Below are 15,375 nucleotides of genomic sequence, written 5' to 3' on the forward strand. Positions count from 1 at the left end.
GCTGCAGCCACAACAAATCTTGGCTGCAGTGCAATCCATTGTCAGCTGTTTCTTGGTACCCAGAGGCATGCTACAGACGAATAATGATAATAATAATAATAATAAATATAGCTGCAAGCAGCAAGCCCAAAAAGAAAAAAGCTATACGCAATATACACAATGACGTCATTTATTTTGGCTGAAGGGGTTGTTTGTCAACGATGCAGGCCCGTAACCAGAGTCAGACTCCATTCGCATGCAATTTCTGTGACGTGGCCAAAAAATTGCTGAAAAGTGGATAGGCGATGTGAATGACATTACCACTGGCGATGTGAATGACATCACCACTGGCATCAGCACTGGCATCACCACTGGCAATGTGAATGACATCACCACTGGCGATGTGAATGACATCACCACTGGCATCACCACTGGCAATGTGAATGACATCACCACTGGCGATGTGAATGACATCACCACTGGCATCATCACTGGCGATGTGAATGACATCATCACTGGCATCACCACTGGCAATGTGAATGACATCACCACTGGCATCACCACTGGCGATGTGAATGACATCACCACTGTCATCACAAGGAATACTTGTCCCTCATTGCCTGTTAATAATGATTGCCAGAGATGCTGGTCCCTGATTGGGCTACGTTAGGACAAGAGAGTACACCGACATACATACATACCCAGCCCATCGCAGTACTTGCGCGCTCTGCTTGCGCAAGTAATAATACATAATAATGTCTTTATTGTTCCCTCAGGGATATTCATCTTCATGGTCTGTTCAACAGAAAAACACCTAACCATAGAACAACATAACAACAACATAACAAAAATGGCATAAATTCGAAGTGCCAGTGTAATTTTAATTCTTAATTTGAATCCATAAATTACGATTACATTTAATGGGGAAACAAATTTTATAGGGTTGACAGTTCATGGCACCTTCTCCTCCACACAGACAAACTGCCCGCATAACAGCTGAAACAGAGTAACATTTACACACACACACACACACACACACACACACACACACACACACACACACACACGCAAGAATTTAGTGGGGACATACCGGTATATTATTATTATATTTCACTGCAATAATGTTGGTACAGCTGCGTTGTATTGTGGAAGACTATACTGTATGTGATAAAACACACTTGAACTTGTATGCAGAAAAAGAAGCACCTCTAGATTTCTCTTTGTCATTTTAACTTCGACAAAAGACGTATCAAATGTCACACATATGCATGTGACCTACTGACCTCATATGAATGGATGTTTCACTCCTATTACAAATGAGAATCTCATTAGCGTTCAAGTTTACCCAACTGACTCAGAGAGATCATTATGGGGACAGCACCACTTTGTGGAAAATTCAAGTAATTACAAGTCAGAGAGTGCAGCTCATGAAAATATCAAATTTCATCACAATTTGACTCAGTTCACAACACTCATACCTAGCAGGGATGGGCAACTTGGACAATGGATAGGGCCACTATATTTCCACACTCACTCCAGAGGGCCATGTTGCATATTTCTTTCATATTTCTTGCTGATCTACAAGGTCAAAATGCGTCGCACTGCGACGCATTTTGAACTTGGAGATCAGCTATTTTTGCTATATTTGAATTGATATCCTGAATTACATTTAGATATTTTGGAATTGGAATCCTGAAAAGTAACTGGATTAAATGCATTTAACATAAATTAACTTAATGAGCTGAATACAAATACATTGGACATAAAAAAAGACAATGACATTGTAATCCTAGTCATTAAACTACATATATAGACTGAAGTAATTAAATCAGTATTGTGATATTAACCTGGGGGCCACATTAAGTGGTGGTGGGGGGCGCATGTGGCCCCCGGGGGCCACATTAAGTGGTGGTGGGGGGCGCATGTGGCCCAAGTAGATAATAAACGATGACATACCAGCATATTTCAAGATGTGTCATATTTCATTAGTTACATTTTCATCAAATCATTGCAGTTCAATCGTCACCAAAATCCATTCATCTCGAATCTGCATCAATGCATTTTACACCCTAAAAGACACTGTGAATTATCTCATGCTGTCTGAATGGCAGCCTTTGGTGGACAATTCCCATTCCCTGCTCGCCATAATCCTGACTCATCTCATTGCCCAATTGCAGTCCAGGTGTGTCCCTATATAAGCAATCACTCACTCCACAGCCCTCACTCAGTCTCCAGCCTTCACACATGTAGGCCACATGCAGAACCTGCAGCTTTCACTGAGCACAACGCCAAGTCTATGTTCTGTATAGACTTGATTATATCGTTCGCATGTTATGTTGATCAGATTTGTTCTACTTCATCTGCAATATAATTGCTTCATATGCTCTAGGATCTAAATGCCCAGTGCTACCTGTTTATCCAGAGTTGTATTCAAAGTTATATACTTGCCTTGCCTAATTGCCTACCATTATAGCTACCATTGTTCATTATGTTCTACGGCTTGAATGCTATATGTTCTATTCTGACTCAGTTGCTATATACAGTGTGTATATATATATATATATACCTGTATACTCTGCTATAATTATTCATACCCGGTAGTTTTATTGTGTGAATATTAGTTGCTAAAGTATTGTTTTTCTTTACTTGTTTGTAGAAACCATGGATTAATGGAGAATAAACTGCTATTCTGTTGGGATATACTTTGGTGTCACATATAACCTCTTTTATCGGAGAACCTTGGGTGGTCAGCTCAGATTCAACATACACAACCAGCTAATAATGTAACAAATTTTTGCAAGTTTCCAGTTCCAAGAATTATGGATATGTAGTCTATCGCTCACTCCATGTGTCTCCTCCCTTGATTTATACAAGTTGCAGATATCGTGCATAGAAAATATCTACATATTGATTGGTATATTTGTTTTGCTTTTGTCAGACTCACCACTAGTATCATGCAATGCTTCATTAGTCTGACTTTCCTGCTCAGAACATGCCCTTGTATTTCAATTTATCCTCCTGGTTCTTCTGTTTCATGCGCATGTTGAGTACATTCAAATCTCTCTTGACAGTCTTCTTCATGCCTGGTTCTAGGTCAAGCACACGGCTGAAGTCCTGTCGAGCCTCTGCCTCGTTCCACACCTCCATGTGGGCTTTGCCACGCAAGTAGAAGGCTTTTCTATCACCTGAAAGACACACAAAGACACATCAATGTGTTGCAGTGGCGACACACACATGACCGATACAGAGACCATCCCTGTTAGTAGCTTTTAAGCCAGACTGTATCAGTCTCGTAATCGCCCCCGGGTCATTTCCATTCCAGTTCCACTTTTCATAATGGGACTCTCTCAATACTTGCTCATGCCAATGTGACAGAGGGTGATACTATAACAGCACACTGATAGATGACTTTGGTATTATGTAAATATAGAGACCTTAACCAACTGTTTAAAATAATGCCATGGACTCTCATATGCTTCCACGTTTGGATAAAAAAAATCAGGCTGCGCATACAGTATTGGGCTATGGGATGCATTCACAATGTAGACTACAAAGTGCAGACATTAATATGTCACAGTCAAGGCTTGGAGGCCAGTCAGTGGGGAGATTACTTGAAGCTCCATGAGGTTGCTTTCACAATACCAATCTGTTAATTGACTTGAGTGTGATGAATGTCCTGTCAATGATAGACATCCTCATTGACAGACAATGAATCAAATTAAATGGTAGTAATCAGTTCAGCGATCAAGCGATTTCTATCATGTTATTTACTACTTCACCTAAATGTGTCCATATGTTCTATATTATAAAAGGAAAATAATGTTAATGTAAATGTCCTGCTGGCTAATGATGTGTTTGAACTTTAATTATTTTCTCTTGCCATTATTTTATAGTCTATCAGTATGTATGAACAGCTGCAATACCTCTGGGTGACCTACCGGTAACATGGCACTGTTGAGCAGCCTAAAGGGCTATTCACACTGAGCACTATTGACCTTATGCACACCACTGCCATCTTGCCAGCATGGTGCACCTAAGTGCAACTTAGCCCATTCATCCAAACAGAAATGTCCTATCTGATGGTATTAAACAACGTCAAACTCACCAACATTGCAGCTGTACGAAAAGCTTGAATTATCCTCTTTCTATCTGCAAAGTGTTTGTTTCATAAAAATCCACATGTTATGAGCTACTTCCTGTCATGAAATTCCTTGCAGATGATTATTTTTCTAAGTGTCAAGAGTTTGCATGGGCTGCTCCAGTCCATAACATGTCTACAGTGGATTTTTATGAAACATTTTTTTGATTTTTATGAGGATAATTCAAGCTTTTTGTACAGCTGCAATGTTGATGAGTTTGATGTTGTTTAATACAATTAGATAGGACTTGATTGAATGGGCTGTCAATGGGAATTTGCACCTAGTTAGCACCTTGCTGTCAAGATGGCAGCCGTGTGCATAAGGTCAATAACTGCAGCCAGCCAGCGGTGTTGTTGAGCAGCCTGCACGGCTCAGTTCACACAGGTGTGATTTATTGATTATGAATATAAGCATTAGTTGCAGCCCATATATACATACATTCAGTGGCCTACCTGGGTGCATTCTTATAATTTCAGTAGTGTGCTCAATGACTTCATAATATTCTTTCAAGCGCATCAGGCACTGGCAGTAGTTGAGAGTCAAAGTGTTTCCAATCTTCTCTAGCTTCATCCATGGCGTATCCCAAGCCTTCTCCTGAGGATACATACACACTGTTATATGACAAATGTATATGCTCTGTCAATGACGTGATTCTTTGTGATCTTGTAGATCAGCTATTTGTGGTGTGTGACACCACAGGCACATGCAGAGCAGGGGGCTGAGGAGCACCTACCCTTTTGCCCCTGTTATCCTATGAGTACCCTTCAAAATAATAATTTCGGATTTTATATATTATGTGTTCCGAATAGCAAGACTTCTCATTTAGGTTCTGGTTGGGTTCGTTAAAGACTCACGCACACACGATAATTAAGAAGAGATTGGTTACGGTGTAGAGGGAAATGCGGATTTAGTCAAGTTATATAGGGTGATAGTGGTTAAGATGCAGTATGCCAACATTGCTTTAGGCTTGAGTTCATGCACGTGTATAGGCCTATGTACCGTGCACAAATCAGCCAGATAATCTTTGCATCGTTACACAGATTTAAATTCTATATGTCAGGATAATTGACAATAAAATCACATGGAAAATGCCTACAGTTACCTTAGTCTGAATGTTCCTGATGCAGATAAGGGCCTCTTTGTATTTCAGTGTAGCCTCTCTGTAGCGTCCCATTTGAAACAGCTGGTTCCCCTGACCGTGCAGCACAGGCACAATCTTCAGCCTCTCGTCATCATTCAACGCCCAGGTCTCCCTGTTGTACTCATTGGGCTGCTGGACCTGTTATTTGCACACACAAACAGATGCATGCATATATACACACACACACACACACACACACACACACACACACACACACACACACACACGCATCTATGTTTGATGTAGTCATAGAATGCATGATCTGTAAATATTATTCATTGTGTTCTATCAGATGTGGTATGTGTTCCTTTCTATCTCCAATGAAGAAACGATGCCTACGTACTACTTCTCTACTATTTGCAAATCTTATGTTCTTTTTTAACCTTATCTGCAAGATAAGTTTGTGTTTAGCACATGGAACTATATCATTAGCATCTAAATACAACTAATTATAAATGAGGCTTTTTGTGTGTGTGTGTGTGTGTGTGTGTGTGTGTGTGTGTGTGTGTGTGTGTGTGTGTGTGTGTGTGTGTGTGTGTGTGTGTGTGTGTGTGTGTGTGTGTGTGTGTGTGTGTGTGTGTGTGTGTGTGTGTGTGTGTGTGTGTGTGTGTGTGTGTGTGTGTGTGTGTGTGTGTGTGTGTGTGTGTGTGTGTGTGTGTGTGTGTGTGTGTGTGTGTGTGTGTGTGTGTGTGTGTGTGTGTGTCTAACCCGGATCAGCTCCATGACAAAATAGAGGGGCTGAGGCTCCCTCATCAGGTCATCAAGATCATCATAGCCAAGGGTGCTGTAGGCCATCATGTTGGCCATTCCACAGCCATGGACTTGCCAGTCTACTGCATCTAAACCCTCTGCAATGCGCCTCATGCTCTTGGCCACTATGGGATAAACGCCTGTGTGCTGAGGAGTAAATATATGTTAGTCTTTCTTCATGAACTCATTTCATTATGACATTTTAAAATAACCTAAGCAGCATCAGCTAGCTCACTTACTAATTGTCTTCTTTTAAAACATAATTATTATCTCTCCAGTTAGCCGGGCAGTGTTGCACCCCATGGATATAGGCCTGATAATACAATAAAATCATAATTTAGACACAGTGCTCGGCCCAGTGCAATATGTAGGGCAGGCCTGTGTATAATCTGAGTGGGACTGTGGCAGTACTGCAGAGTCAGCATGATTAGGGAAAGCTGAGGGTACTGCAGATTAATGACAGCCCGGCCCCTGTTTGACACTGCATGCTTGGACACACATTGTATGCACAGACTACAGGGCACACATGCACAAATACACACACACACACACACACACACACACACACACACACACACACACACACACACACACACACACACACACACACACAGCAGTCAAGTTCCTCCCTTGACCAGAATATTAGGCTTCTGGGTTTCAGGCAGGGGCTACTCTTCTACATTTACCCAACTTTGAGCTCATCCATCGGTAACCCAGTGTGCCAGACAAGCCCCCAGTGAATCGACCTGGAATCAGTGGAATGGGAAACCTTTCACCCAAAGGGGAATCCCCCTTGGCTTCGGCAGGGATTCTCTACTAAAAACCTAATATACTGTATATATTTACACACAAACAACAAAAGCCAAAGAGTGCTTAAAGCTTTATGCAAACCTGGGTAACGGTTGACATTGAGGCAGTTTTGATATGGCTACACCAGTCTAATCTGAGTTTGTCTGTCTGTCTAAACTTTTGGGAGCCACCAGGACGGCTTTGTTTGTAGTACATATTAATGGTGACTGTGAGAGTAAATAGAGGTTCAGTACAATGGTACAGTAAGTACTTGTGCTTATGATTTAAATGTAACATTTCAATAGGTCAAACAATTTATACTCTAGTCATGTCTGCTGTAGTTTCCTCAATCATGCTCCCCACCCCCCAGACACTATCAGGAGTAGGAAATCCAACGTCTTTGCAAACTTCACAGGTTAGACTCAAAACGCAATAGGAGGATTTCGAAATGCATGGTAGTAATGTGCCACATGAAGTTTAAACCATACATTACAATAATGATACTTGATTGACCACTCACAATGATGTCACACCAGAACTCGGCAACTTCGCCGATCCTCATGGAAGCCAGTAGTGTCTCCCATACGTCCAGTTTAAACATGTTGCCGACCAGCACCTGCATCGGTGTTCCCACCACCTTGCTGTCATCTATCACTGTACGATCGTCGTTACACAGCAGGGTACGGAAATGGAATGTTATCTGTGGAGATGAAGGGAGGAAGTGAATGGAAAGCAGAGATAAAAATGTATGGCGTGTGCAGGGTCTGTTTTGTGACGGGTTCCCAATGTTGCATAAGTAATGGATTAGATCCCCCCCCCCAAAAAAAGAAAATAATCAAAAGAAATAAAATGAATGTCACAACATGGTAGTGGCCTACTGGGACACGTTCAAAAGGCCATCAAGAACAGAAAATGTTAGGAGCAGGACTCGATCATGGCTTTGATCATTTGTAGACAAATCAAATAGTTGCTTTATAGGCTATATAACCACTTTGATGTTTCCTGTGGCAAGCACCATGCCACATTTGAGTGCGGGATCCAGGCCCTGAATTGGCCCTGATAACCAGTTATTCAACACAGAGCACACTAGCCAACAACAGAATAAAAAGGAATTTTGAGAACCGAACGGATGATCTTCTAAAAGATTATAAAATTATATCGGCCTACAGAAAAAACAAAAACCTTAAAGATTATCTAGTACACAGCAAGCTAAAAGAAATCAACACACCAGCACGCCAGGGACCAGAATACTTCAAACCCAAACAATTAGTCAAAAATAGAACTACAAAACGCGTGTTGGAGTCAGATTAAACAACAAATTACAGCCAGAACCAGCAATTGCATTTATTTAATCACATGTGAAAAATGTGGTTTACAATATGTCGGAGAAACGGGTAAAACAATAGGTACAAGGCTGGGACAACACAGATACAATATTAACAATGCAAAAAAGACAACCACAAGATTTGTGCAACATTTTATGGCTCACGGCATTGAAGCTCTAAAATGTGCTGGACTTCAACACAATCCCAACTGGACAGTAGGACAAAGACGTTTTAATGAAAAACAGTGGATTAAGAACCTCAACACGGATTTTCCTGGAGGCTTAAACATGCCTAAAATCAGATCTTGAACACAACAAAACTTAAACTCAGGATTAAACTGGAGAAATCTAAAAGTGATTGGATCAGACTTCCTTCGGATACATGGCGAATGCATTTATTCCTTGCATTGTGCCTATGTGTAGGCACAGTGCACTGAAGTTTTTTAATCCCCCCCCCCCAAAAAAGAAAATAATCAAAAGAAATAAAATGAATGTCACAACATGGTATAGTGGCCTACTGGGACACGTTCAAAAGGCCATCAAGAACAGAAAATGTTAGGAGCAGGACTCGATCATGGCTTTGATAATTTGTAGACAAATCAAATAGTTGCTTTATAGGCTATATAACCACTTTGATGTTTCCTGTGGCAAGCACCATGCCACATTTGAAAACAAATAAATACATAATAGAATTGAATAATCAAAACGTGAATAGGTCATCTTAGTCCCACCCAGTGTGTGAATAGGTTACCTTAGTCCCAGTTGTGCATAGGTTACGTTAAGGGCAGATTCACACTGAGTCTGTTTGTTGTCTCCACCAGGCCGAAGGCATGGGGAGAGAGTATGTTTTGCACATCCGTCCGTGTGTCCCTGTGTGTGTGTGTGTGTGTGTGTGTGTGTGTGTGTGTCCGTCCATTACCAGCTAATCTCCGGCACCGTGGGCCAGATCCATGCCAAACTGTGCACACACACTCCCTGGATGCCAAATATTCCACAATGGCCTGTTATAGCGCCACCATGAGGCCGATTTTGGCAAAACACATTTCTTTACATTACTCGTACACATTTTATCCATACATCACGCAATTCGGTAGGCCTATACACTATCTCCATAATCATGTGATCAACACGGATCTGCACCATGTATCATCCTGATTGGCTAAGATTGGCTTCCAAAGCTCGCATGATTAGTCCGTTTTGAACAAAATGCCACAAATCACACAGTGTACAATTTCCGTGAAATTATACACGCACATTTCCGCTAGGCCGAGGACAACATGCGACTTAATCTTTTCGATATCAGCCTCACGGTGGCGCTATAACAGGCCAATTCCTGTTTTTACCTATAACTGCATTGATCTGTGTACAACTTTCTATGCGCACTCCCTAGAGGCCATAGCAAAACATGTTTCCTGCATTTTTCACATCTCCCTGTTATAGCGCCACCATGAGGCCGATTTCTGTAAAACACATTTGTTTATATTAGTCGCACAGATTTCATCCAAATCTTACACAAATCGGTACACATAATCTCTGTATGTGATCAAGACATGTATCCAACAGACTCGTGTCTGTTGGATTTCTCAATTCTACACTGATTGGCTAAGATTGCCTTCCAAAGTTTTCAGGAGTGTACAAAATGTTGCAAACCATGAACGCAGGGCCCGAGTGCAGTGCAACTATTATATTCCCACTAGGCTGAGGAAGCAATACCAATTGACATTTTTCAAAACAGCCTTTCTCTTTTCGAGCGCCACCAGGAGGCCTATTTATGTGCAAGTGCACTTAGTCCTTCAGAATTTATCCAAATATCTATCCTGGTGGAGACTTGTGCCCCAAGGGGCACTTCTTCTAGTTCAAACTGTTCCTGAATAAGATTGGCTGGCCATGATTCACATTGGCCTTCATGATTCTTCCGCACCAAAGTACACTTCATTCAACTCAACTGTATTCAATGCTTTCACATTGCAGCTATCCGTATCCGAGTACACTTCAATCAGCCCCGAGACTACCTCCATGGTCCCGGGAATGGTTGGGTGATCCCGGGAATGGTTGGGTGATCCTCTTCTGGGAACGGTATGCAGTATTCACACTACCACAACATCTGCCAAGTGGTCCCGAGTGTGCACACGGGACCATAGTGTGAAGTGAATCTGCCCTATAGTCCCAGTGTGTGAATAGGTGACCTTAGTACCAGTGTGTGAATAGGTTTCCTTAACCACAGTGATACTCTAACTTAGTCTCAGTGATGAATGTGCTACCTTACTTCCAGTGATGGATACTCTATCTAAAGTTATTCCCAGTGATGAACCAGTGATACTCTACCTTAGCCCCGCAGGTGAATATTGGGATGTCTCCAGTTCCTCCATTCAAAATGGTTTTCTTTACGCCTTCCACCCCCAACATCATGGTGTCCCCCATATCGTTCATTTCTATGACTAGAAGGTAATTAGATATTTCTTTGCGTATGTCCTGTGTGGTCAGGTGTCCTGTGTGGATGTATATGGCTGCTGTATGTGTTACTGGTAGATTAGCTGGGCAAGGATAATGAGATTACAATTTGATATGACTCCTTCCTTCCCCCATCATCTCTCTGTTAAGCCTGATTTATATTTTGTTGGCTGCGGTGTTGCATGGAAGAAATAGCTGATATAGTTGCAAGCTACAAGTCTACAATTAATTGTGTGTGTGTGTGTGTGTGTGTGTGTGTGTGTGTGTGTGTGTGTGTGTGTGTGTGTGTGTGTGTGTGTGTGTGTGTGTGTGTGTGTGTGTGTGTGTGTGTGTGTGTGTGTGTGTGTGTGTGTGTGTGTGTGTGTGTGTGTGTGTGTGTGTGTGTGTGTGTGTGTGTGTGTGTGTGTGTGTGTGTGTGTGTGTGTGTGTGTGTGTGTGTGTGTGTGTGTGTGTGTGTGTGTGTGTGTGTGTGTGTGTGTGAGAGAGAGAGAGAAGGGGGGAAACAAAAGCAGAGTAGGACGTAGTTTCCATTCCAGAGGAAATTTCCTGGATTTAGTAATATGTGGATGAACTGATCTGAGCCTTGCAGTGAATACTGAGAAATAGTAGCACAGACAATTATGGACTCCTTGACCCTGTCTGTTACACATCTGTCTCCCATCTGTGCAGGGTGTGTGTGCTGTGTGTGTGTGTGTGCTGTGCGTGCGTGTAAAAGGCTGTGGTGGTGCTCGCTGACAACGCCTGCAAGCATGCAGTTTAAGGGGCCATTATTCCCTAACATTATTTAGTGTTAGTCTCTTATTTTGCACTAATTACCACAATGGAAAACCCCTTAACTGAACCTTGGCAGTTCTTCAAATTGTAGCTATAGGCTTGTGTTTCTGCCATAAAGCAACAGATTTATTTTTCTCACAGGCCCATTTAATACAGTGTTATCTGTATTGAACTAGAAACCCTATATCCTTACCCAACACAACAGTTTGTTCTTCATCCATGATGTGGCAATAAGAATTGTGCAACAGTTTAGTATGTACACTTGGCAACAGCCCAACACAATTCATAGTGATGGGATTTGACGCCCTCCTGTGGAGCAGATGGGTACTGTCTGGCACTGGTACTTAACCACTCTCAACCTGGTGTCTCTGCTTTGGGAAAGGGGCATGTCATATTTATACTTATAGGTAACAATTTTCAAACCATTTTCCGAAAGAATTTAAGAAAGAGAGTATTAACAATAGCAAATAGCAGATCTACAACACAAGTTCACAACACGATGAGACACATTTGTGAGCTTGTAGATTTGCTATTTTTTGCTGTTACAAAGTAAGAAATAGAGCTTAGTAAAAATGTACATACAAAGTCTGACCTTGCATAATTACATAAATGAACATTGATAGAAATTGATCATTGAAAGTATATCTTGCTCCTCTCCCCCGAGTTGTTGCTTCTCCATCCCTTACTGTAGCCTAGACTTCTAAAGTTGGAATTCATTATATAGCCTATACAAGGTTCTGGAAATAATACTATCCTGGCTGAACTCATGATGCATTACTGGCATAATAGTGTGCGCTGTTTTCTGTGGGTTTATATAGTATATGTTGTTGCTCAGTACATAATCGCCTCCTTAAATTGCATTGCTCACGTCCAATTCCGTAGACATATGATCTAGTAAATAATATTAGCAGCATGCAGCGGCCATGACATGTGCTTTTAGTAGAGGGCAGTTCCTGTGATGCTCCAGATGGTTTTTGCCCTCCATATGTTTATGAGCCAAGCCCATTGGCTGCATGCATGGGGCCCATGTTTGGACGGACGTAATGTTCTCATTCAGAGTTTATCCGTCCATGTCGTCACCTTTGCTCACTTAAGAGAGTGAGGAAAAACAGAGAAGGGAGACAGAGAGGGGGAGAGAGAAAGAAAGAGAGAGAGAGAGGGAGTGAGAAAGGGGGGTGGGGGGGTGGAGAGAGGGAACTGCATTTCCCACCACCTGTTGGAGATGTAACAGGACAGAATGGTGTACGTGCTGCAGCTACAGTATAATGCTTAATTCATACACCATTGTTTGACAAAGTATAGGCTATAAATCAGGGTTCAGGCTTTCTGACAGAGTGACTCATGTTGCCTGCGTCACATCGCCCACGCCTATCTCCACTGCTGAGAGAGAGAGAGAGAGAGAGAGAGAGAGAGAGAGCTCTCTGGACCAGTACGTACAAATCCGTGCTCAGTCATATTTAGCCCTGGTGGAAACCCACTGCTGATTGCATTAGTTCCTCTTCTATTTGTGGACGTTGGATCAGTGGCGTTGCTGCTGTATAGGGTGTTGCCATAGGCTGTGTCATTCATGTACACTGAGGCCATTCATTCACATATACAGACCACATGGGACCGACATACAGGATGTACGCAGGGCACTGAGCACACAGCCTGCACTCCACAATTTGTGTGCTTCTTTTGTGTTTTCTCTGCAGTGGTTCTGTGTGCTCAGCCTCAGTTGCACACAGAACCATACAGTGTGTGTGTGTGTGTGTGTGTGTGTGTGTGTGTGTGTGTGTGTGTGTGTGTGTGTGTGTGTGTGTGTGTGTGTGTGTGTGTGCGTGTGCGTGTGCGTGCACGTGTGTGGCCATTATTTGTCAGGATGACATGTAGAGCTGACCTAGCAGAGGAGAACATACATCCAACAAACACTGTAGGGCGATATCTAAGATGGAGTGACATGCATGCACACACACAACACCACGCACGTCAGGAATGAGCCAGGATACCTCAACTGTGTGCGTGCATGCACTTTAGTGTGCTTGGGTACATTGGTGTGTGAGTGACATGTATGCGTGCATTAACGTTGGTGTGTGTGTGTGTGTGTGTGTGTGTGTGTGTGTGTCTTTGTCTGTGTGTTCTTGAGGCTGAGACGATGTGACAGGGTGCGTGGTGGACTCCCTAGCAAGCAAAGCCTTCGCTCGGAGAGGCTCAATCAGCCAGTCAGACACACACGCGCACACACACACACACACACACACACACTTTGACATGCTCTCAGCCCCGCCCTGTTCCCGTCACATAATATGCCAGAATCCAGGAATTTGCGTTCTTTGTATTAAGAATGACTGCACTCTGGGAAGCTCAGACATGCGTATATGGCTTCGCCTGGGGGCCGTACCCTCAATCGGAAATATGGATTACATAGACTGCTTTACATGCATCCCCCTCCCCATATCACTCGCCCGACTGCACGCACACAGAAGGGACAGAATGCTAAACATGTTCAGTGGAGGCATTTTGCCAGAGGTTTCATCTGTTCTGACTTTAGAAGGTCCACATAGGACAATTCCAGCCTCAGTCAACTTTACACCAGGAGCACATTCATTTCATGCACGGGCGGGCTCAACCACAATGTTCCCAGTTCGAACCCGGGCTCCCCTAGAGTTAGTGTCGAAGTGTCCTTGAGCAAGACTCTGAACCCCTAATTGCTCCCCATGTGCAGGTTGGTGCCTTGCATGGTTTGATCTGGCATCGGTGTGTGAATCGTTGAATGTACATTGCACAATATCTGTAAAGCGCCTTGGATAAAGGTGCTATATAAATGCACCATTTAACATTCATGGATATGTGCACATGCTCACACAGCCGTGCATCTACTGTTATCTACTACTAGGCCTAGGCATTAGTCTGACTCTGACTGGCCACATTCCAGTCTAGAGACCGCAAGAGGAGGGCTGGAGGAGAGAGAATGGGCTCACCCGCCTCCAGCCCTCCTCATCCAGTAGTGCTTCTCTTTGTTCGAATGTTCGCATACCTACTAACAACACACTCTACAGTGCACGTTGTAACGGGAGTTGCCGACAGATTCAGCTGCGGAGCTCTGAATCTGTCTTGAGAGATTACTCAACAACAAAGTGGGTAGAAAATAGCAATCCATTCATCTCATATCAAATGTAGGTCAACAATGGTAAAGTTGAAGAGGAAATGGCAGCTGTTTCACGTTAATAATATTAATGCTAATCTTTAGAACCACTGTGAACGATATAGACATCATTTCTTGACTTTTCTTTTTTTCCCACACAGAAATGAAATTGCCCTGCAGGGTTTAGGGGATAAGGCTTTCAGGAAGTCTACACCTTGAAGTATGTCTAAGCAAATCTTTATTTTCAATATTTGTCTTCCATGACATTCAAACAATGCATGTGATAGGTGATAGAAAGGCTGACTTGTTGAACCTATTAAACGGGTTTCAAGTAAACAAAAGAAAGATTAGCTATGTATTACCTGTTATTCTCTCTGTGATTTGGTTACAATTGTGAGGTCACGAGTGGGTCATGTGATATAAAGCCCAAGGTGAATATCACTTCTCAATGTGTAGGGCCCCTTTTCCATTTTGAGATTACACATTTTAAAAGGTTTAGCTTCACCCATATTCAACATTGTCTTCATATAATTGTTCCTCAGGACACTAATGCTCTTTATAAGATGGAAGGATTTATGTGTAGTTTGCTCTCTACTGTGTCTCAGAGGTGTGCTGTGGACAGTTCTACTGTGTCTCAGAGGTGTGCTGTGGACAGTTCTACTGTGTCTCAGAGGTGTGCTGTGGACAGTTCTACTGTGTCTCAGAGGTGTGCTGTGGACAGTTCTACTGTGTCTCAGAGGTGTGCTGTGGACAGTTCTACTGTGTCTCAGAGGTGTGCTGTGGACAGTTCTACTGTGTCTCAGAGGTGTGCTGTGGACAGTTCTACTGTGTCTCAGAGGTGTGCTGTGGACAGTTCTACTGTGTCTCAGAGGTGTGCTGTGGACAGTTCTACTGTGTCTCAGAG

General features: G+C 42.7%; 1 protein-coding gene across 1 annotated transcript; it reads right to left on the reverse strand.

The window, feature by feature from the left end:
- Positions 1 to 890: 890 nt before the first annotated feature.
- On the reverse strand, positions 891 to 10,552 carry aipl1 (aryl hydrocarbon receptor interacting protein-like 1; the record flags this gene model as incomplete). Its single annotated transcript, XM_080772246.1, has 7 exons — positions 891 to 975; positions 2,927 to 3,164; positions 4,571 to 4,712; positions 5,221 to 5,397; positions 5,968 to 6,156; positions 7,319 to 7,498; positions 10,448 to 10,552. 6 exons carry the CDS (start codon positions 10,550 to 10,552, stop codon positions 2,965 to 2,967), a joined length of 993 nt encoding a protein of 330 aa, XP_080628372.1. The 3' UTR covers positions 891 to 975; positions 2,927 to 2,964.
- Positions 10,553 to 15,375: the final 4,823 nt, after the last annotated feature.

Source organism: Protomyctophum bolini, assembly GCF_963924005.1.
Source record: "Protomyctophum bolini genome assembly, chromosome: 9".
NCBI lineage: Eukaryota > Metazoa > Chordata > Actinopteri > Myctophiformes > Myctophidae > Protomyctophum > Protomyctophum bolini.